The sequence below is a fragment of the Odocoileus virginianus genome, unplaced genomic scaffold, assembly GCF_023699985.2.
Source record: "Odocoileus virginianus isolate 20LAN1187 ecotype Illinois unplaced genomic scaffold, Ovbor_1.2 Unplaced_Scaffold_2, whole genome shotgun sequence".
NCBI classification, from domain to species: domain Eukaryota; kingdom Metazoa; phylum Chordata; class Mammalia; order Artiodactyla; family Cervidae; genus Odocoileus; species Odocoileus virginianus.
Genome location: NW_027224264.1, coordinates 199,551 through 220,782, shown reverse-complemented (window position 1 = coordinate 220,782; position 21,232 = coordinate 199,551). Strand labels below are relative to the sequence as shown.

The following is a 21,232-nucleotide window of genomic DNA, read 5'->3' as shown; positions in this document are numbered from 1 at the left end:
ACAGTTACACAAAGGTACATATTACTCATAATATGGTAGTCTTTTCCACATAAATTCCTGTGGTATATTACAGATTCAACATAAGAGTTCACAGAATACTAACATAAATTAACCATGCCAGCTTACACCTAAATATTACCAGTTCGGGGGGCAAATGGCACCTATTTACTTTTTAGGAGCCCTGAGACAGTTGGAAAGTTATTAGCCTAATTTTATAATAAAGTTTACCTAAAGCATAAAATCCAGCTCTTGCAAGCTGCTCCTTGTTAATTGAGTACATCCACGTCCCAAATGTAATGATCCGTGCTTCGTAATCTGCCATGGCTGGATTTCTTGGAGCATTTGTTGAATTTGGGAAATTCCTATCAGAACTCATGATATCGGATTCACTTTGCATATTCATATTCCGGCCCAAAACAAAGAAGCAATTAGGAAAATGTCGCCTGTGTTCTGACCATGCACGATCACAAGGTTCCCAATTTTTCAACTTCCCACCACAACAAAAGCACTGTACTTGATCGTCAATACCTGTGTAGTAGAGTCCAGCACGAGCTAACTCTCTTGGGGTTAAGTGGGCATAGTTTGGCCAGTTCTGAAATGACTTTAATCTAGCTTCTTCACTACACATGGCAGGGTTCCTTGGGTATACGGTGTCTGATAAATCTACAACCTGTCCAGTTCTCAAAAGATACTGTGCATGAGTCTCATGTGGCCTTTCTAAAACAAAATGATTTCTGTTTCCCAGATAGTTTTCAGCTTTGTACTGACCATTTTGGACACCAGAAAATGTAGGCTGTGCAGCATTGTTTTCAAAATAAAAGCCATTGATAAATCTGCAGTTTGGGGATACTTTCCTGTGTCTTCCAATTGCTGAGTCTCCATATTGCCATCTATCTACTGCTGCATGACAACTAAAGCACCGCACGGTGTCTCCTTCCCCAGTATACAGAAAACCAGCTCGTGCTAGCGTTGATGCTGAAACAGGACTACTACTTGGAAAATTAGCAAAAGTTTTTAATCTATTAAACTCTTCTACAAATTCTTCATCGTTATTGATGTCTGCAGGTACACAAGTTTTAGATCCTTCAAAATTGTTAAAAGTCATCTTCTCTTGAAAATAGGACTTGTCCACCTTTTCTAAAAAGAGAACATTACATTAGGAAATCTAAAATGTGAAACATAGGCAATATACTTTTGATTATTAGGAGCTAACAAATTATCCACTAATGACTTAAAAGTAATCACACCATCTCTAAGAAACATTATAAATACTAGAATTCTATGAATACATTATCACATGATTCAGGTCATAAAGTAAAACCCAGCATTTTTGTTTTCTCTTTTAAAGGAAAGTAATATTTAAACAAGTAGATCAGAACTATTCATTTTATAGTGCTTATTTTATATAAACACGAAACTATGTGATGCAGAATGTTGAAATTATTAACCATGTAAAATCATTAATTAGGAAAAACATGAAAGAAGCATAAAATATGCAGATTCTTAAGTCTATGCATAATTGTTATAATGAATCACTGTATATTCAAGGCATCAAAATTCAGTTTTTACAATGAAAAAAATGCTAAGAATGTTAATGAATTAATTTTTAATATTTCTCTACTGCTTTGCAAAAGATAAGTTTTACTCACAACATTGGTTCCAATGTGCTCTTTAAGAGCATCAAGTGTTTATGATTTTCAGGTAAAATAAGAGTCCACTTCTGTTGGAACTGGATCATTTCAAATGTATGTAACAGTGCCCTCTAGAGGGTGATTCACAAAAAATACTAAACACGCGTAGACCTTAATTGCAGTTACTTTTGCTATCAATTGCCCACGGACAAGGAACAATCTGTTCAAATGGAAAAGAAATACGACTGCAGCCTCATTAGAGCTGCCAAATTACAGCTCTGTAATATTTAACCAAGATAAAATACTAAAGTGAACTGGTTGGGTTATGAGAAGAGTGGCCAAAATAATTTAACTCTTAAAAGTGAATGATGTTACTAGTAATTACATTGGGACAAGAGGTACAGATCAGAGTTGCCCCAGGCAAACCTGGTTCTTCAGAATCTCACTTTATTCATGACACAGTGCTCTGTATATGCCTGTCAAAGGCAAAATAAAGGAATGGTCACAATGACTGTTTCTACTTTATATATTTCTTGGGAAGAACTAACAGCTCTTTTGGCATTATGTTGGCACAGTATGTTTTGAACTTCATCTCTCTTGGAGTTAATGTTCAACACAAGGCTTCTGTCTTGCAGGCTGGCAGTGGACTTCAGTCCTCCTGGACTTAATTTACACTGGCACTAATTCATACAGGGCTTCCCTGGTAGCTCAGACAGTAAAGAATCTGTTTGCAATGCAGGAGACCTGGGTTTGATCCCTGGGTCTGGAAGATATTATATTAATTCATATACACCTCAAGAGCTGAGATATATGTGCATACAACAATTTTTGGAAGATAGTCTCCACGACTTTTGATTGTTTCCCAGATAGCTTTAAGACTCTTAAATCAGCATAAGCTTGACAATAAAAATCAAAATTCAAATAAACTAAGGGAAGCTGACAGGCTAATGAGATAAAATTGGGATATGTGTAAAGCCCTACATTCTGACTTTAAAAATCTGTTGTACGCCTAAATGAAGATGGAATCCTGGTTTGGAAAGAAGTCATATGAAGGGAAATCTCCAGATTAAAATCTTGGGATTTTAGTTAATTAAAAATTCATCATGAGCCAACATTACATGGCAGCTAAAACACTTGAAACAACTTCAGTCTGCATTCATGTCCAGATGTGCAACATTCAGATTCAATTCAGCTACATACTGAGTATTATTTTTAGTTCTGAACATTTTAGAAGGGACATTAACAAAGTACAACATCCATAGAGAGCAATCAAGATGATGAAAGTGGTATCCTATGAGGAATAGTTGAAAGAGTCAAGTATTTATCTCCAAGGGAAAAGAAAATTGTAGGGAGAGCAGTGGAGAGGACAGAATAACTACCTTGAGAGATCTAAAAGGCTGTCATGTAGAAAAGGGATCCAAATTCTATTTACCTTGAGGGCAAAATTAGAGTTAGCTAATATGTATTACAGTCAATACATTTTAACCCAGTACAGGGATGGATGAATAGTTACAACAATCAATATCAGTATAAAATGGACTGGGTTGCCTTGTAGACTTTGAGTTCCTCTCATCACTGGAAGGGACTTTGGCATGGACCAGGAGACAGAATTAGGCATTTCTAAGTCTATAATTATCCTGAAGAATTAATGCTGAATACAATCTCAGACATATGAAAGTTATCTTCTCTGAGGTGGTAAGTTTTGTTTCTCAGGTCAGTCAAAACAGACAGAAATGTAAAACCAATGATCTATTTTCATTTCATAATGGTGAATATTTTGTGTGGTTCAAGTAGTCATCCTGTTTCAGATACTATTAGATAAAGCTCCATCATTCAACACCAGCAGGAGAATTTCTATTTGAAGCTTTTAAGTGGAGACCTTATCTTCCCAGGGGTTATTTCCATGCTAATAGTTTAGATTTCTCTTGTTTGAGAAGCAGGTATTTATTCAGAGCCACTCAACTGAACACTGCATATACATTATCAGAGTGGGGGCTTTGGTAGAAGAGTGAGAAAACCACTACCAGAAAGGTTAAGAGTTAAAAAGGAGAAAAACTGTTTGACAAAAGACAGAAACCTTGAGATTGGGAAAAAGTACCAAAAGAAAGGGAAGAGAGATGATTTTTAAAAACTGGATTTAAGTGAAATGAAGGTGGGAAAGATGATATTTAGAAAATAAGTATATGTGGAGCAGAGGAATTGTGAATAGAGAGAAAGTGAGGTATGAATGAGAAGGTTTTGGATGTGAAAAGGGCTGAGTGCAATAAAGTATGCTGAGATAATTTAAGGCTTCTTTGTGAAGCAAAATTTGACTCTGAACTGGGTAAGCAGAAAGTAAGAAGGCACTCTTACTTTCTCTCTTACACAGAGAGAAAGATGTCCAAGAAAGCTTTGACATAAAGGAGCTAGGCAGTCAGGAACCTCGAAGAAACAGTGGTTAAGAAAAATGGCACTCTGAAAGCCAACATTAGCATAAAAAGAATCAGCAGGCAGTGGTATATGTTTATACAAGGGGTATAGAAGATTTCAACATGGTGAGATGTGTTTAAAATATACATACACCTATACATATACATACACAAAATACACATACATATACCTGTACATACATAAAATAGACATATACCCGTACATATACATGTGTGCACACATATGTACACAAACATAAACATGTATATTATATGTATGCATATTTATACACATATACATATATATATTTAGCCTATCAAGTGGGTAAAGATAGCCATAGGCATGCGCCAAAGAGAGGAGACTGACTGCTACTCTAGCAATAATGTGGGACTATGGGGAGTTGGAGAGGAGGGAAAAACAGAAAACCTACCTACCTGGTATCTGCACACAATACAAGAGTTTCTATTTCCCTAAGTTTTTTATTATTAAAGTTGTCAAATATACAGAATAAAGGTTATTTTACACAGGTAAAGGATATAAAGTAGGATGTATATCAGACTGCAGCTGTGCAAAAATACATACTCATGAACAACACCTGGAGGTAATTTTTAATATATGCATAAAATATTGTAAGGTGATCTTTTTCTCCAAAATGTATCCGATAATATTTTCGCCTAACTTCTCTCTGGTTGGCACCACAGGCCTGGTTGCGGGGGACGCAGCCGAGAGAAAAGAGGCAGATGGGTTGGTTGCCCCCTCATCGCCCTCCGCCAGGGCTCTGCACCCACCAAAGCAGAGGGAGGGAGGACGGAGTGGTGCCTCCAGCCACCACAGAGACGGGCGGCCCCAGCCGCCCTGTGCAGCCCAGAACTGAGACCCAAGCCTCCTCTGCAGGTGCCTCTGGTGAGTGGCGGACTCCTGGCTGCAGCTCCTGCACTCAGCCTGACCACAGCCGCCCAGGCAGCCTGGAGAAGAGCAGGCTGGCACCAAATTTTGTCAGTTTTCAACACAAAGAGCAAAACTTGGACATTTTGTGGAGTTTCATGGATTACTGCAACATGTTCTTAAGATACCTAATGATGACATTTTATTAGCCTATACCAGGGAGACTTACCATCTATATATAAAGATGATAATTATCACAAAGCTATTTCAACAACCAACCTGCTGCTTAGGATTTTTATACAGAAAAACGGAAAGAAGCAAACAGTGCCTTTGGCACTGACATGCTAATGAAGAAGGAAAATGTTTTAACGCATGTTCCATCAACCAAAGAAAAAAGCCAGATCTAGTCATTGGTATGCACCAAGACTTAAGATGTACTTCCATTACAGATGTGGATATTCCCCCAGAAACACATCATAGGACTACTGCATCTTTATAAACACAACACTGACCATTCTCTGGTGCTCTATAGTTGGGATGGTTTGAGCCTAAAGGAGAAACTATATGGCTTAGAGTGGGTCCCATGGATCGTTATACCCTGGCTTATTCCAGGTCTGGCTCACAGCACAGGACTATCACCTGCTAATGACGTTTTAGGTTAGTGGTATAGAAGCTTCAGAGAAGAGCTTTATTTTTTTAATTTTATTGAAGTATAGTTGATTTACAATGTCGTGTTAGTTTCAGATGTACAGCAAAGTGATTCAGGTTTTTCTTTTTGGCTACATGGTACATGGGACCTTAGTTCCCTGACCAGGGATCGAACCAGTGCCCCCTGCAGTGGCAGCATGGAGTCCTAACCACTGGACTGCAAGGGAATTCCCCAGCAAAGAGTTTTGATCAAATAACAGGATGACTGCAAACAGTCACAACTTCATCATAATAGCAAGACAAGTAAACAGGAGAACAATGTTAGGAACAGTAGGACTTCTGGCAGCTCTGGCCAATTTACTTGTAATAGCTTTCTTGGCTATCCACAGCAGATTGAACCAAAACACTGAGCCAAACGATGAAGACATTATTATTGAAGATAGTGGTGTACCACGCTAGATTCCTAAAGCTGTTCTTATTATTGAAAGCCTGGAAATGGTTAACCCAAATAGAACAAATTCAGTTTTGAGTTTGGACAGAATGGTTTTATTCCTTCTAATTAAATGAGTTTAGCACTCCTAGAAAGTGGTGCGAACAGAATTTGAAACACATGTTCCAGATCAAAAACTTATAAGATGGAACATCATGAAACCATCATTTGAATGCTGAATGTTTTCTGAGTGAGGATGTCTGAGGACTTGTAAATTTGGCTAATTTAAGAATGTTTAGACCTCTGAGCCAATGACCTGGAAAAGGCATGAGAACAATAATGTAGGTTTAAAATTTCTTAAATAGAACGAGAAAGTAGATTAGTGGTTGCTTACAGCTGGGTGAGGAGGAGAATCAGAAATATGCAAATGGTTACTGGGTTTCTTTGTGGAGTAATTAAAATATTCTAAATTAGACTAATTTTTGGGGTGGGGGGGGCTCCAAAATCACTGCAGTTGGTGACTGCAACCATGAAATTAAAAGACGCTTACTCCTTGGAAGGAAAGTTGTGACCATCCTAGACAGCATATTAAAAATCAGAGACATTACTTTGCCAACAAAGGTCCCTCTAGTCAAGGTTATGTCTTTACCAGTGGTCATGTATGGATGTGAGAGTTGGACTACAAAGAAAGCTGAGCACCAAAGAATTGATGCTTTTGAACTGTGGTGTTGGAGAAGACTCTTGAGAGTCTCTTGGACTGCAAGGAGATCCAACCAGTCAATCCTAAGGAAATCAGTCTTGAATATTCATTGGAAGGACTGAAGCTGAAGCTCCAATACTTTGGCCACCTGATGCAAAGAACTGACTCATTGGAAAAGACCCTGATGCTGGGAAAGACTGAAGGCAGGAGAAGGGGATGACAGAGGATGAGATGGTTGGATGGCATCACCGACTCGATGGACATGAGTTTGAGCAAGCTCCGGAGGTTGTTGATGGACAGGGAGGCTTGGTGTGCATGGGGTTGCACTGAGCGACTGAACTGACTGACTGAACTGAGACTGCAATGGTGGTTGTACAACTCTGATCATTAAAATCACTGAACTGTACACTTCAAAATTAATATTATAGTATGTGAATTGTATCTCAATAAAGCTGTCTAAATGTTAATTAGTTTGGTAACTGTTAGTACAAACTTTGGTGGATCAGAGGTGATTTTAAGTCTAAAACAACAGGAGCTCAGCTAATGAAATTATGTGCTTTTGATATAGAAAACTAGATGCTATAGTACCTTTTTAGAACTATGTGAGAGGACTATTTCTGTTCGAAAGAGTTAAATATTTAACCTATTACAAAGATTCCAGTTAGTTTTTCCTTTAACTACATTCTTTAAATTTTAATGTGAAGTCTGATTCTCTTTAGATATTTTTGGTACTCTGAGGACCTCAGTTCTTGTGTACCCAGTATTTGGGGGGGAGGAGGCGTGGCCATTCCCCAGGCTTGGGGAATCATAGTTCCCTGACCAGGGATCAAATTTGGGCCCTGGGCAGTGAGAGTGCAGAGTCCTAATCACTGGACCACCACGGAATCCCCCCAGTACTTTTATTTCTTAATGTTGTTCTTGTGCTAATTTTATTATATTTTTAATTGGAGGATAATTGCTTTACAATATTGTGTTAGTTTGCTGTTAACTGTCACAAATCCTTTTCTGAAATGCATTTTTTCTAACTTCTAAGAAATCAAACCAATTGGCTGTTCTTAGGAGCTTCTTTCTACATTATGAAGCACTGAAGCTATGTTCCTGAATTATGAAATTCTGTGAGTTTTTCACATTGATGCTTGTCTATCCTATAGATTATATAATCAGCTAATTTTGTTGACTCCGGTAATACAGGAGATGCTCTCTTTTAATTCTTATTCTCATTCCCAATCTCACTGGAAAAGCACTCCTTTTGTTTTGGGTGTGTGCTACTATATATATGTTGGTAGGCTTCTGAACTTTTTTAAGGTACAAATGGTCCCCACTTACAATGGTTTGACATGATTCTTCCACTTTATAATGGCGTGAAAGTGATACACATTTAGATCTTTTCCTGCGCTAGTGTAGTCTGATACTCTCTAGTGATACTGGGCAGCAGGGCAACTTGCAGCTCCCAGTCAGTTCAGGCAATCACGAAGGTCAACTGATAGACTCATAATTCTACCCATACAAACATTCTATTTTTCACTTTCAGTACAGTATTCAATAAATTACATGAGATATTCAACACTTTATTATAAAATAGGCTTTGTGTTAGATGATTTTGCCCAACTGTAGGCTAATATAAGTGTTCTGAGCACATTTAAAGTAGGACAGGCTAAGCTACGATATTTGGTTAAGTTAGATGTATAAAATACATCTTTGGCTTATGATACTTTCAACTTAGGATGGTTTTATTGGGATGCAACCTCATTATAAGTTGAGGAAGATCTGTATTCAAGTAGTGCAAATTGTTTTGGATATAAAATGCACTTAAAGACTTTTACACATAGGACAAACTTGTGCACTTTATGCAAAGATTTTGGATTTTCTTCAGTGGGATTATTCTAGGAACATTGCCTACACTTTAAGAGAAAGCTGTGGTATTTACCATTGACAAGTAAAGTCTACCTATATTATTTTTATTTGGCTATTTATTTCCCACACATCCACTTATGACAAGTCAGGGTGAGGCTGCCAATTTTCATTCTTTGCCTGATTTCTTTGGTATTTATCATTGTACAGTGTGCGTAAGCACTGTAATAATGCATAGAAATTAAGAATATTACAAAGTTCCCTGTGGTCTATGAATAATTCCCCCCAAAGCTATTTAACAATTCATCTCAAAATAAGGCTAGTATGGACATGTTTATGACAGTTGTGTGCTATTAAAACAATGAGAATCAAATGATTCCCTTTTGAAAGATAGCTTCTTTAAATGGTAAAAAAAAATGAAATAAATTTTTGATTAACTGAAAAAAATCCCATGCAGGGAAATACTTTTGTGATATTAAATACCAGAACACTCCAACTAATAAAAATAAATGAAAACAAACAAACAAAAATTAAATACCAGAACACTACTCCAAAATGTATTTAAGTATTAACCTTTCTAATAAAAATCTGTCTTACTTGAAATGAAGATTAACAGCAATTTCTTAAACTGAATTCTATTTGGTAGGCAATTACTATGGCAAAAGTAATTTTAAAAATCTATTCCATAATATCATGAGTTTCAGTCACCACAGCACCTTAGAAAAAAATTAACAAGCAGTTTCATGTGTGTACAAGACAATGAAGAAAGTAGCTTTGAAGATTTACATAAATTTAATTATTTAAGATAATATACTAGGGAACTATCTCTGATGACTGAAAATTAACTATTACAAATATGTATTAAATCTTTTAAAGTCAAAGGAGCACCTGAATAACAAATCACTGTTTGTTTGCTGTTCTTAACAAGTAAGCAGCAAAAACTTTCATCTTTTTTTTTATTGAGCTCAGAGATCTCTACAGCCTGCCTGTGTTTCACCCTTCTGGTCTCTGGGAGAAATTCATTCAATCACTATAGGCTCATTTAATGAACTAAAAACACTTAACATTATCCCTGCAACCAAGGGCCTTGTTAACCTCATCATAAAAAAGCATTTCTTAAGTAACTATATTGATGTGGCACAGTAAAAAGGAATTAAGTGATTATTATGGGTTGAATTGTGCCCCCTCAAAGATATTTTGAAGCCCTAAGCCACTGGTTAGGAATGTGACCTTATTTGGATATAGGGTCCATGAAGAAACAATCAAGTTAAGATGAGGTCATTAGGGTGCCGTCATCCAACATGACTGACATTCTTGTTGAAAACGGAGAAGAAACACAAGGAAGATGGCCATGTGAAGATAGAGACAGAGACTGGAGTCTTAATGTACTGACAAGCCAAGGAAAACATCAAGGATCGATAGCAATACCAGAAGCTAAGAGAAAGGCATGGAACAGGTTCTCCCCAGAGCTTCAGGGAGAGCATGGCCCTGCCAACACCTTGATTTCAGACTTCTAGTTACCAGAACTGTGCAAAAATAAATTTCCTTCTTTCTTTCTGGTCACACAGCATGTAGGATCTTAGTTCCTCAACCAAGGACTGAGTTCCCCCTGCAGTGGAAGCTCAGAGTCTTAACCACTGGACCACCAGGGAAGTCCCTAAATTTCTGCTGTTTTAAGTCACTCAGTTTGTGGTACTTTATTATGGCAGCCCAAAGAAACTAAACAATGATGTTATAAATATGACAAAATGTAAGCAAGCAATATAACCCTATTAGCTCCCACTGAAGTACTACCATGCCAACTGAAACACATTATGTAATTGAATAAGGGCATCTGTTTAAGGGTCTCCCAGGTGGCACAGTGGTAAAAAACCCGCCTGCCAATGCAGGAGACACGTAAAGATGCGGGTTTGATCCCTGCATCAGGGAGATCTCCTGGAGGAGGCCATGGCAGTCCATTCTAGTATTCTTGCCTGGAGAACTCCATGGACAGAGAAGCCTGGTGAGCTACAGTCCATAGGGTGACACAGTCAGACACAACTGAGCATGCACGCACACACACACACCTGTTTAAAACTCAGAAGACATGTTTTTAGAATTTCATCTATGACACCTTCGCTGATTCATCCACTGAAAACCCTAGTAGAGAATGACTACTCTTTGTGCCCTCAGTACATCCTCTAAAGAATTCGCTGAAGACCCAAGTTGTACTAGAACAAGACTGAATAATGACTGCATATGTGTATGTTTATGCTGCTGCTAAGTCGCTTCAGTCGTGTCCGACTCTGTGCGACCCCACAGACAGCAGCCCACCAGGCTCCTCTGTCCCTGGGATTCTCCAGGCAAGAACACTGGAGTGGGTTGCCATTTCCTTCTCCAGTGCATGAAAGGGAAAAGCGAAAGTGAAGTCGCTCAGTCATGCCCGACTCTTCGCCACCCCAGGGACTGCAGCCTACCAGGCTCCTCCATCCATGGGATTTTCCAGGCAAGAGTACTGGAGTGGGGAGCCATTGCCTTCTCCAGTGTATGTTTATAAGTGTACCTATATTGTTAGAATGAAGGTCCTTTATGGCAAGGGCTCTGCCCTATCACATTTGTATTCCCAATTCCTAAAGCAATGAGTGACACAGTAGTGCTTAATCAATGTTGGGCAAAAGAATGAATGTTGAACCACCTCTATTTGGTCACAGCTGGCACTATTACACATTCTACCCACCACCTCCAATGGACTCTTGAAATCACTGTGAGTAGTAAAAATTGTTAATATGCCACTGTGACCAGGAAATGTGACCAAAATAGGAAATATATGCATATTATGTAAACAGTACAACTCAAATCACATTTTAAAAATATAAGATTCATAAAATTTTTCATAGTAATACAATAAAAATCTTATGTGTGCTAACCCAAAACACCATCATAATTTAAATTTATCTTAAGATTCTCTCTTTGCTCATTATGTGTAGAAATATTGTAAGATTTTATTCATCAGTTGTTTCTTGCTCCTATAGAAGATCCAGCATAGAGATCTCATCAAACTAGCAACATTCTCCCTGACCCAGTGGAGGTCAATCCCTCTTATAATGATCTTAAAGTATTAAGTTAGTTCCCTGTTTAGAAACAGCATTTTGACTTACAAAATTGTAGTATCTAAAAAAAGGTATCTACATAAATATAACATAGTATTAAAAAGCTGAGTTTTAAAAATCTACTTGCCCTCAACAAAAGGGTATATTTTAAAAAAAAACAGATTTTTAAAATTCAGTTTTTATATTATGATACATTTACACAAAAATTCAACTTTTAGTCAAATTGTTAATTTATACTACTAGGTTCTTCAAACCATGAAGCATATTTTCATTTAAGTTAAATGGTCAATAGAACATTTTTTAGGTTAATTACATTTAATCAAATCAAAAGTTCTCTCCCTAAAATTAAGCACTAGAGCATTCAAATAACTGAATGGCATTAAGGAGCACTTAGCCCACAAGCTCAGTCAATAACATCAACTTATTAATACTGCTGACTACAATATATGCTTGATCATGAAGCCTACTTCTGTAAATACCTCAAAGGCCATGCTGAGAATCAACAAAGGGAGTATCAATTACATGTTCCACACTTAATTTATAAAGTCATAGTAATACTTAAATTTGAGCCCAGATCTCCAATCTTTGCCAAATTGTTTATAATAATTAACTCCACAGGTATAGTTCTCTCAGAATGGACCCACAGTAAGGTATTCCGTCATCTTTTCTTCAATAAATCATGGGACTGTGCTCCCTCAAAGAATTTTTTTTTGAATGAAGAATACACAGATTTTGGGCTCAAGAATTCACTTAAGATCATAAGAAGGTTCAAAATCACTAGTATCACCTCTTCCATGTTGCTGAAAACTGTTCAGTACTTAAGACAATTTACAGTGCTTGTTAATCAAGTCTTTGATTCAAAAACAAACCATCTATAGCCCAAACTGTAGATCAACAGTATAGATTAATACTGTTTATGCATATTCAGAGCCTATTAATAGATTAAAAAAATCTATGCTAAAATCAGAATAGGCAGAAAGACAAAATCTCATGATGGATACCAACCCAATATTTAATACAAACAAGGGTTTTCCTTTTTAAAAGAGGGGAAAAAAGTCTATTATTCAGACTATGAATACTTTAATATGTTTATCCTTTAAGACCCTTTTCTGTGTACATGTATACATGCACATTATAAATATTTCTAAAGAGGACTTATATGGTATTTTTATAATTTGCTTTTTTCTACTTAAAAATATATCATAAGCATCTCTCCACATCAATTTTTATATAGATTAGAACATTATTTTAACTGGATGACTAGTATCTGACTATATGAATGTATCATAACCTCACAATTTCATATTGCTGAACATGAATTTTAGATGTATATTTTTAAAAAGAGAAAATACACACATGATAAAATTCAAGAGGTACAAAAGTTGCATCCATTCCACCCCTGTACTTTAAACCTCCAGTTCCCTTCCTAGAAACAATCACTCTTACCAGTTTCTCCTACATTCCTCTGGAGATGTGTTACAGCATTTTAAAAAACACAAATGTTAACACACACACACAGTTATGCACCTTCACTGCCAGGCTCTTCTAAAGCTAACAATTTTTTACTACTATAAAATATGTTGAACTTAATGTCCTCCTGTTCATTTGCATTTTTAAAAATGTTGGCAATACTGTGTGACATGCAGGATCTTAGGTTTCTGACCTGGGATTGAACCCATTGCCTCCCTGCATTGGGATTGTGGAGTCTTAACCACTGGGCCACCAGGGAAGCTCCTGTTTGTTTGGTTTTTTTTTTTTTCATTTATTTTTATTAGTTGGAGGCTAATTACTTTACAATATTGTAGTGGTTTTTGTCATACATTGACATGAATCAGCCATGGATTTACATGTGTTCCCCATCCTGATCCCCCCTCCCCTGTTTGTTTTTAACATCAACATTAAAGTGATCTCACACAGCAGTGTGTCCTATCACCACTTATTTTTTATCTATCTTGTTTTCGACTAGTAATAGTCTTAAAGCTTGAAAGCTCTTATTAATATATGGAAAAAAAAGAACATCTCAATAGAAAACAAATTTATAAGTAGCAAATACTAATGGCCAACAAACATGCAAAAATGTTAAATATCATGAGTGATCAAAGAAATAAACATTTCAAAAGATACCATTTTTGTACGTTCTGGCAGAGACTGCCATCACTAACAATAAAAATCCAGCGGATGAGAACATAAAGGACAACAGTCATTCTTGTTGGTGGAACTAAAAACTGGTACACCTTTTCTAGAGAGCAATCGGACAATACGTTCTAAAAGTTTTAAATATATGGTTACTTTCTGAACCAGCCATTCTAGTACTAAAGCATTAACACTAAGGAAATGATCAAGGATGTTTTTAAAAAATATGTATATGAGGATGTTCAATACAGCAATATTTATTTTTAAAAAAACCTCATTTCCAACAAAAGAGGACTTTTTTAATGTAGAGACTAGGCAACCTTTAAAAACTTAAGTTGTAGACTACTAATGAAGGATACAAATATGTGTTCATGATGCTGTATTAAGTGAAAAAAGCTGGTTATAAAACAATATTATCTAGTATAATCTCAATTATAAAAAATACCAAAATATAAGGGCCTTCCCTGGTGGCTCAGATAGTAAAGAATTCGCCTGCAATGTGGGAGACCTGGGTTTGATCCCTGGGTTAGGAAGATACCCTGGAGAAGGGAATGGTTATCTACTCCAGTATTCTGGTCTGGAGAATTCCATGGACAGAGGAGCCTGGCAGGCTACAGTCCATGCGGTAGCAAAGAGTCAGACACGACAGAGCGATATATAAAGATTTAGGCTAAATTACACATTAAAACTCTACTGTGGTTATTATCTCTGGGTACTGAGATTACTGACTTTAATTTTCTTCTTTACGATTCTCTTAATTTTCTAAATTTTATCCAGCAAATAGATTCTAATTAAAAGAAAAAAGCAGTCGGACTCCTGATTAGTCAAGGTCCTTTATACAATTGTGCCCAGCAGGCTGGGGGTGTTATTTGGCTATCTGCCATATGACAATGTTTCCTTCATCTGTGAATAAAATGGCCTGGTAAGCTATCGTTAGTGGGGCCTGCTATTGCAAGGTTTTGGCTCTTTTTTCACAGAAAACAATGTTTATAACTTGTAACAAGGAGAGGGAAGAACGTATTCTTAGGCCCTTATCTTTTTGCCTACTCTGAGAATTTGTCAACTTGCTACTTTGTAATATTATTGTCAATTATCAAGTTAAAAAAAAGGGTCTTTCCTGGTGGTCTAGTGGTTAAGAGTCCAGGGTCCCACAGCAGATGGCAAAGTTTGATCCCTGGTTGGGGAACTAAGATCCTGCATGCTGTGGTTTGGCCAAAAAAAAAAGATACAGGTCAACTCCCAGAGATAAAAGCAGTAACCAGGTTATGTACAACTGGTTGGCATGAACACATCTTTTGGTCTACTGCCTGGGTAGCAGTAAATCATTAGCAGAGAAGGCTGAGAAACATTGGTGATAATAATACCTAACTGCTTATTGTTAACTTGAGTTGAAAATAAAAGATTTCACTGAAAAATGTCTGAGTGATATCTATTGCTGGAGTTCTAAACTTGTTCACTCAATACCTTAAGAAAATAATTTTGGGCACTGTTAAGAAAGCAGTCTCCCCTGATCTTCAGCCAAAAATTTCCCTGAAATAATTTTTACAAAAGGGCAGCTCAGAATCAAGAACACGGAAAAGTAAAATCATTATATTTGCTGACATCCAAGAGCAAAACTTATTCAACATAATTTACTTATGTTTGTGCTAGCAGTATAACAGAAATCACTTTTTCATTTTCAGATAAGGAAATTAAAGCATAAGGAAATTAAATGATTTGACGAAGCCCACAGAAATCAGACCTTATTCTATTTGATACTCGCTCAGATAACTTATGCTGACAGAGTGATCAGGATGCGATACTGGAAAAAATCAGATGGTTTCACAAATGCCGTTCTGAGGTTCTTCTGATAAATGACTTGGTGAATGGATAGTAACTACCTTAAGTCTTTCTCAGGATTAAGTATTCTCTTCCATGATCATGTTGGGATCACACACAAGTGCCGAATTAAGTTTTTGATAAAGGGCAACATCTTTTCTTTTTCCCAGCAAAAATACTGTACTCTTTCTAAAAGCCACTCTGTTGTCTCTAAGCAAACATTTAGTAGGTTTGTCTTCCATTGGGATTAAGTTAAAAAATGACACAAAATGAAGGAAACGTTGCTACAGTGACTACAAGCCACATTAAAACAGTACAACATATTTAATGATGCTCCATGTGTTTTAAACACTATAAACCAATTTTCATTTCCCTCTACCCCATCATTTTAACTATATGCATTTTCTCTAATCTACTAAAACATGCTGAATTGAAACTAAGTTTCTAATCCTATTTGTTTCAAAGGTCAGAATCTAACCAGGAACTTGTATGATTCCACAGCCCATCCCTTTTTAGCATGTTACCTCTGATAATAACTAAAATATGTAATGTGCTTTACAATCTACATTTTTTTCATGTGAGGTAGCTAATTTAACCTACACATCCTACACCCATTTGAAATATTGGAAAACAGTGATTTTCTGACTGGTTATTACTCATCAAAAATCATGTGGCCAGTAAATGACAGTAAAAATGCAAACCCAGTGATTATGACCAATCTAGGCATAAGGAGGCTTCCCTGGTGGCTCAATGGTAAAGAATCCACCTACCAGTGCAGGAGACGTGGGTTCAATCCCTGGGTCAGGAAGATCCCCTGAAGAAGGGAATGGATGGCTACCCACTCCAGTATTCTTGTCTGGAGAATTCATGGACAGAGAAGCCTGGCGGGCTACAGTCCATGGGGTTGCAAAGAGTCAGACGTGACTGAGCAACTAAACAATAACAAAAGGCATAAGGAAATTACTATCGGGATTATTTGTAGAAAGGGTAGTCCAGTAAGGTAAAAAATGTTAGGCTCTGGGCCCTTTCAAGGCTTGAAAAAATAGGTGGAGCCACAAAAGGCACAGCACATAGCAATATATGCTGAGAAGTCTGTGTTATGAGGTCAACAAAATCATTACAGGAATAAGCATAAAAGTTCAAACCATATATAAGTATTTACAGATATACCAGAGAATACACAGTGGCACCAGCTTTGCCCAGTTTAGGACATTAGCTTTAACTCACTCAGTTCAACCTCTGTCTGACCATCTGAGTTCAAGCTATTCCCAGTCAATGCAGGTAAACCTCGCTTTTTACCACAACCCATATTCTTGAAAATATTCATGTATTATAGAAGCAGATCAGAATGACAGTGAATCACATGTATCCATAACAAAGACTGGGTACCAATTATACCAAATCAAATCCCCAAATGTCATCAAATAGCACAGCTACAACTATATCATAATTAAAAATAAAGGTCCATGCCAAATCCTACAAAATGGACATAAATATGCTTTTATCACACAAAGGAGAACCTACTAAGTATATGCAGAGTAGATAAACATATAACTTAAGTTTGGCCCCAAGCTCTTAAGGCAGATACATTTCTCTTATAATAGATAATATTCCAAATGCTCTTTTCATGCTCTGAATTAAGTGGAACAAATATACTTTAAAATTTATGAAAAAGAAACATGGAGGCAACGAGGTTGAATGGTTCGCTCACAATCCCTCAGCTAATCAGAAACAAAGTCAACATAGGAACTCAGGCTTTCAATCTAAGGCTCTTTCCACTGTACCACATGACTTCTAAAATGTGAAAATAATATTTGTTCAACTCAGTATCAATTTATTTTACCACTACTGTTTTTATCTCCTCAAATCTACTCACACAATGACCTTTAACAGTGCTACAGATTACATTCTGTAATACTATTACCAGATTGGACCACAAAGTTTGAGACATGACAGCTCATGATAATCTCCGATCCTCAAGAGAACAAGGGCATCTATTTTGCCATATTCATCTTTGGGATTCTACCACATAGTACAATACCTGGCATATATTGTAGGTGCTCAGTAAGTTTTTTTTTTTCCTTTTTAATAAATCAGCGCTGTTTTTTTAATGTTAGTACCAGCTACCAGATTTAAATATGAGACCAAACAAAAACAGGAAAATATCATTATTTCACACTTGGAGTCTCTAAGCATTTATAATATACACAAACGATTTACTAAATGAGTTAATGTTTATAACCAAATACAAGGGAACATTTATGTTAGTGAAATATTTCAAGCACTATACAAGTTAATGTTTACAACCAAATACAAGGGGAACATTTATGTTAGTTAAATATTTCAAGCTCTATACAAGTTAACTGAGTCATTAATTACAGTAATTCTTATCTAGTGCAACGGACCTGACTTTTAGTCAGTATTCCCTTCTCCCCCTTGTTGGACTCATCGAAAGCACTAGAAAGCAATAAAATTACAGGTGTAGTACAAGGTGCACTGGACTAGGACCTAGACTCTAGTCTAAGCTGTGTTAATAATTAGATATATGACCTTGGCAATTCACTTTTTTTCTTGTGTCTTAACCTGGTAATAAAAACAAAAGAGCTGAACTACTAATTACCAGGGACCTTTACTGTCTTAATTTTCTTATATGACTTTTACAAAGATTTCTACATTCAGAATTTTTTGTGTCAAATGTGATATCATCAATGTTATAATTTGTTAATTATTCAATAATTAAAAGCTTAGCACATTTTCCAAAACTATATAAAGACTAATAAAATACAATATCGTTACCCTCTTACATTAGGAGCAATAGGAGAAAACCAAAGATGAAATATGAGCATCAGATAATCAGGCCTGCTTTGCCAGTTGGGCTGACATGAGCCTCTCTGGATTTTACAAATCACTGATACATAAATACATATAGGTATATAAATATATATACACATACCATTGATACTTGTTTATACTGATATACATATGTGTGCAGACTTTAAAACTTGTTTTTAGCTTTAAAATCAATACTTGTTCACGGTGAGAAATTCAAACAGTACATCAGGTCATATGTAAGGTGCAAAATAAAAACCCTCCCTCCAACCTCCAGAAGTAACCACTGTTAACATTTTCCTTGTATATCCTTCAAGAACTTTTCTGAGCACATACATCTAGATGTGTGTGTATGTATAAATCTTTTTAACCTATTATCACTTCTTGAATGATGAAGAAAAATACAAGCAGCACTGGCTTCATAAGCATGCTAAATACACTTTAAGTAGGTAGCACAGTTGTATGGCACAGAGTGGTATATGCTTCAGAAATGTGCACTGAATACATCTTCATTTTTTTGATTGGAGGCTAAGTGGAGCAGTTGTACAGAAAGAGCAACAGCAAGGAATCGACCAGCATTAGGCAAGCCATGAAATCTTCCTATGCCTTAGTTTCTGCTTTTGTAAGTATCATGGGTGGACTAAGACCCCTTCCAGTTCTAAAGTGTGCTAATTCTAAGATGGCTGTCACAGTATTCTCTTGAACTGGATATAACAAATGTTAAGTAAAAAAAAGAGAGAGAAAAGAAAGAAACACTATAGAAACAAACCTCCGACCTTACAAGAGTAAATTTCTCTGTCATTAACTATCATGGTAGCACATTTGTGACATAAGTAGTGATGCAATTGTATCCGAAAACAAAGTAGTAGATTATTAAAACCTGATAGGTCTTTCACAAAGCTTTGATTGACGTTTTTCTTTTTTTGGAGGCGGAGAGGGCTGTTGCTTAGTGTCAGCAATAACCACTCTCCCTCCTCCCAATGAGAAAACAATTAAGTGTATTATGGAGTTAAAATAATGAAACTGAAAGTTAGACTGAATTTTGTTTTACTCACAGAATATGCTGGGGAGGTGACAAAGGTTGGAAAGAATTACTAGCTAATTTCCTCTTCCGGAAAGTCTTTGGCTTCTATTCTTTCTGTTCACACGCCCTTACCAGACACACTCCACCCAGCTCCATACCTGGCACAGGCACCAGATGGCGGGGGGCGGGGGGTCCCCTTTGATCATTTTTTAAAAAAAGTTCTTTGACTCGCTTTACCTTAGGGGTCACGGGGTTTGAGGAGGCACGCCGGCGGCCTGAAGCCACCCACGCCTTTCTTCGCCAGACCCGGGAACCTGGGCACGTACCCCGGGCAGGCCACAGGCGCGCAGCAAGGGCTGCCCTCCTGCCCTCCCTCGCAGCGCGGGGCCCAAGGAGAAGGAGGGGAGAAGAGACGAGAAGAGAGGAGGAGAGGGGAGGGGAGGACAGTCAAGGGGAGGGAGGCGGAAGCCCGTCCGGGCAGTACCCACCGCGCCTGGAGAGCCGGCCAAGATCGCCCGAGGCGCCCCGCGCGGTGCCGAGGGGAGGGTCCGGGAGGAGGGGCGGCCCAAGCCCCAATCTGGAAGTGCCAACTCCTCTCGGCGGCCAGGCCCCAGCCTAGAAGGAAACGGAAGTCGCTTCGTTTCCCTCCCTCGCCCGCCCACCGCGCGGAGGAACCACGAGTCGCGGAATCCAAAGTGCTTCCACGCCAAGGCCTCAAAGAGACAAGGCACGCGGCGCGGCCCGGCCGTCTCCCGCCCCAGCCGCGCCGCCGAGCCCCTCAAAGTCTTCGGGCCTCCGCCCCCCGCCGCGAGGCCAGCCTCCTGCTCAGTGAAGCCCCTCCTTCTTCCCCCTCCGCCATTTTCCAACTTACCCCTCCAGCCCTCGATTTGCGCTGAGCTAGCCCGCCCGCGGCTCCGCCGAGGTCCCGCCACTCCCCTGGGCTAGCGGGGGAAACCGTCACAAACGGAGCCCTATTTACCCCACCTGCCCCGCCCCCACCGCCCGCCTAGAAACCAGAACCTGACTGGGAGGGCGCGCACGCGCAGTGCACACCTCGTAGTCCCCGCCCCCAGCTCCAGTGTTTCCTCTTTTGGCCTCGAGGTATTTTTCCCACGGTTTTTACCTGCTGAGCCCTGGAGTGAAGGGGTAATAGAGGTAAAAGGCTGAAAAGATAACGAGAGCGAACATGTCCAGTTCTTGCTGGAGACCACTTAATGTGCTTGGCGTGTGACTTTGTTGTAATTTTGACAATCCTCTAAGGGAGGCACTCTCATGGTAAACCAATTTTAAGAGAGGAAATTGAGGCCCAGTGATGCTAAGTGCCCCAATAGCACACAGCTAATAAACAAGGCAACTGGAAGTAGAATATGACCTGTGTTCAAGGACTGAAGGTGAAAGGAAAAACACTTGATAGCATAACAGGAGGGAAAGGGGCAGGGCACAGTCTTTGAAAGAGGCTGATTAGACAACATAAACTGATTAGAATCAAATGGGTCCAAGATAGTAGAACTGTTGAGTTCAACTAGACTGATCCTCAATCAGCAAACTAAATGACATACCCAGAGGTGCCATGACAGTGCCATGAGACCAAGAAGTGGGCTGCGGCCGATTTCCTAGAAATCTCTTCCCCTTCCCCAAAATAGCTGGGATAATCTTCCCACTCATTAACATACCCAGCCCATAAAAACTAACCAAGACATGTTTTGTGGCCGCACCCCCCATCTGCAATGGCCCGAACTCTGTCTGTGGAGTGGGCTTCTCTCTGAATCTGAATAAATCTGCATC

General features: G+C 38.3%; 1 protein-coding gene across 4 annotated transcripts in view; it reads right to left on the bottom strand.

The window, feature by feature from the left end:
- The window catches only part of XIAP (X-linked inhibitor of apoptosis), a 38,200-nt gene extending 17,779 nt beyond the window's left edge, over positions 1 to 20,421 (bottom strand). The window contains exons 1-3 of one of the 4 annotated variants that reach the window (XM_070462293.1): positions 20,319 to 20,421; positions 19,936 to 20,062; positions 229 to 1,137 (exon numbers count right to left, since the gene is read on the bottom strand). In XM_070462293.1, the coding sequence (XP_070318394.1) occupies positions 229 to 1,105 (877 nt within the window). In that variant the 5' untranslated portion in view covers positions 1,106 to 1,137; positions 19,936 to 20,062; positions 20,319 to 20,421. Of the gene's footprint in view, positions 1 to 228; positions 1,138 to 16,364; positions 16,527 to 19,478; positions 19,633 to 19,684; positions 19,884 to 19,935; positions 20,219 to 20,318 lie in introns of those variants that run through there. The other 3 variants (XM_070462291.1, XM_020894261.2, XM_070462292.1) reach the window with 3 other exon arrangements.
- Between the last annotated feature and the right edge of the window lie 811 nt (positions 20,422 to 21,232).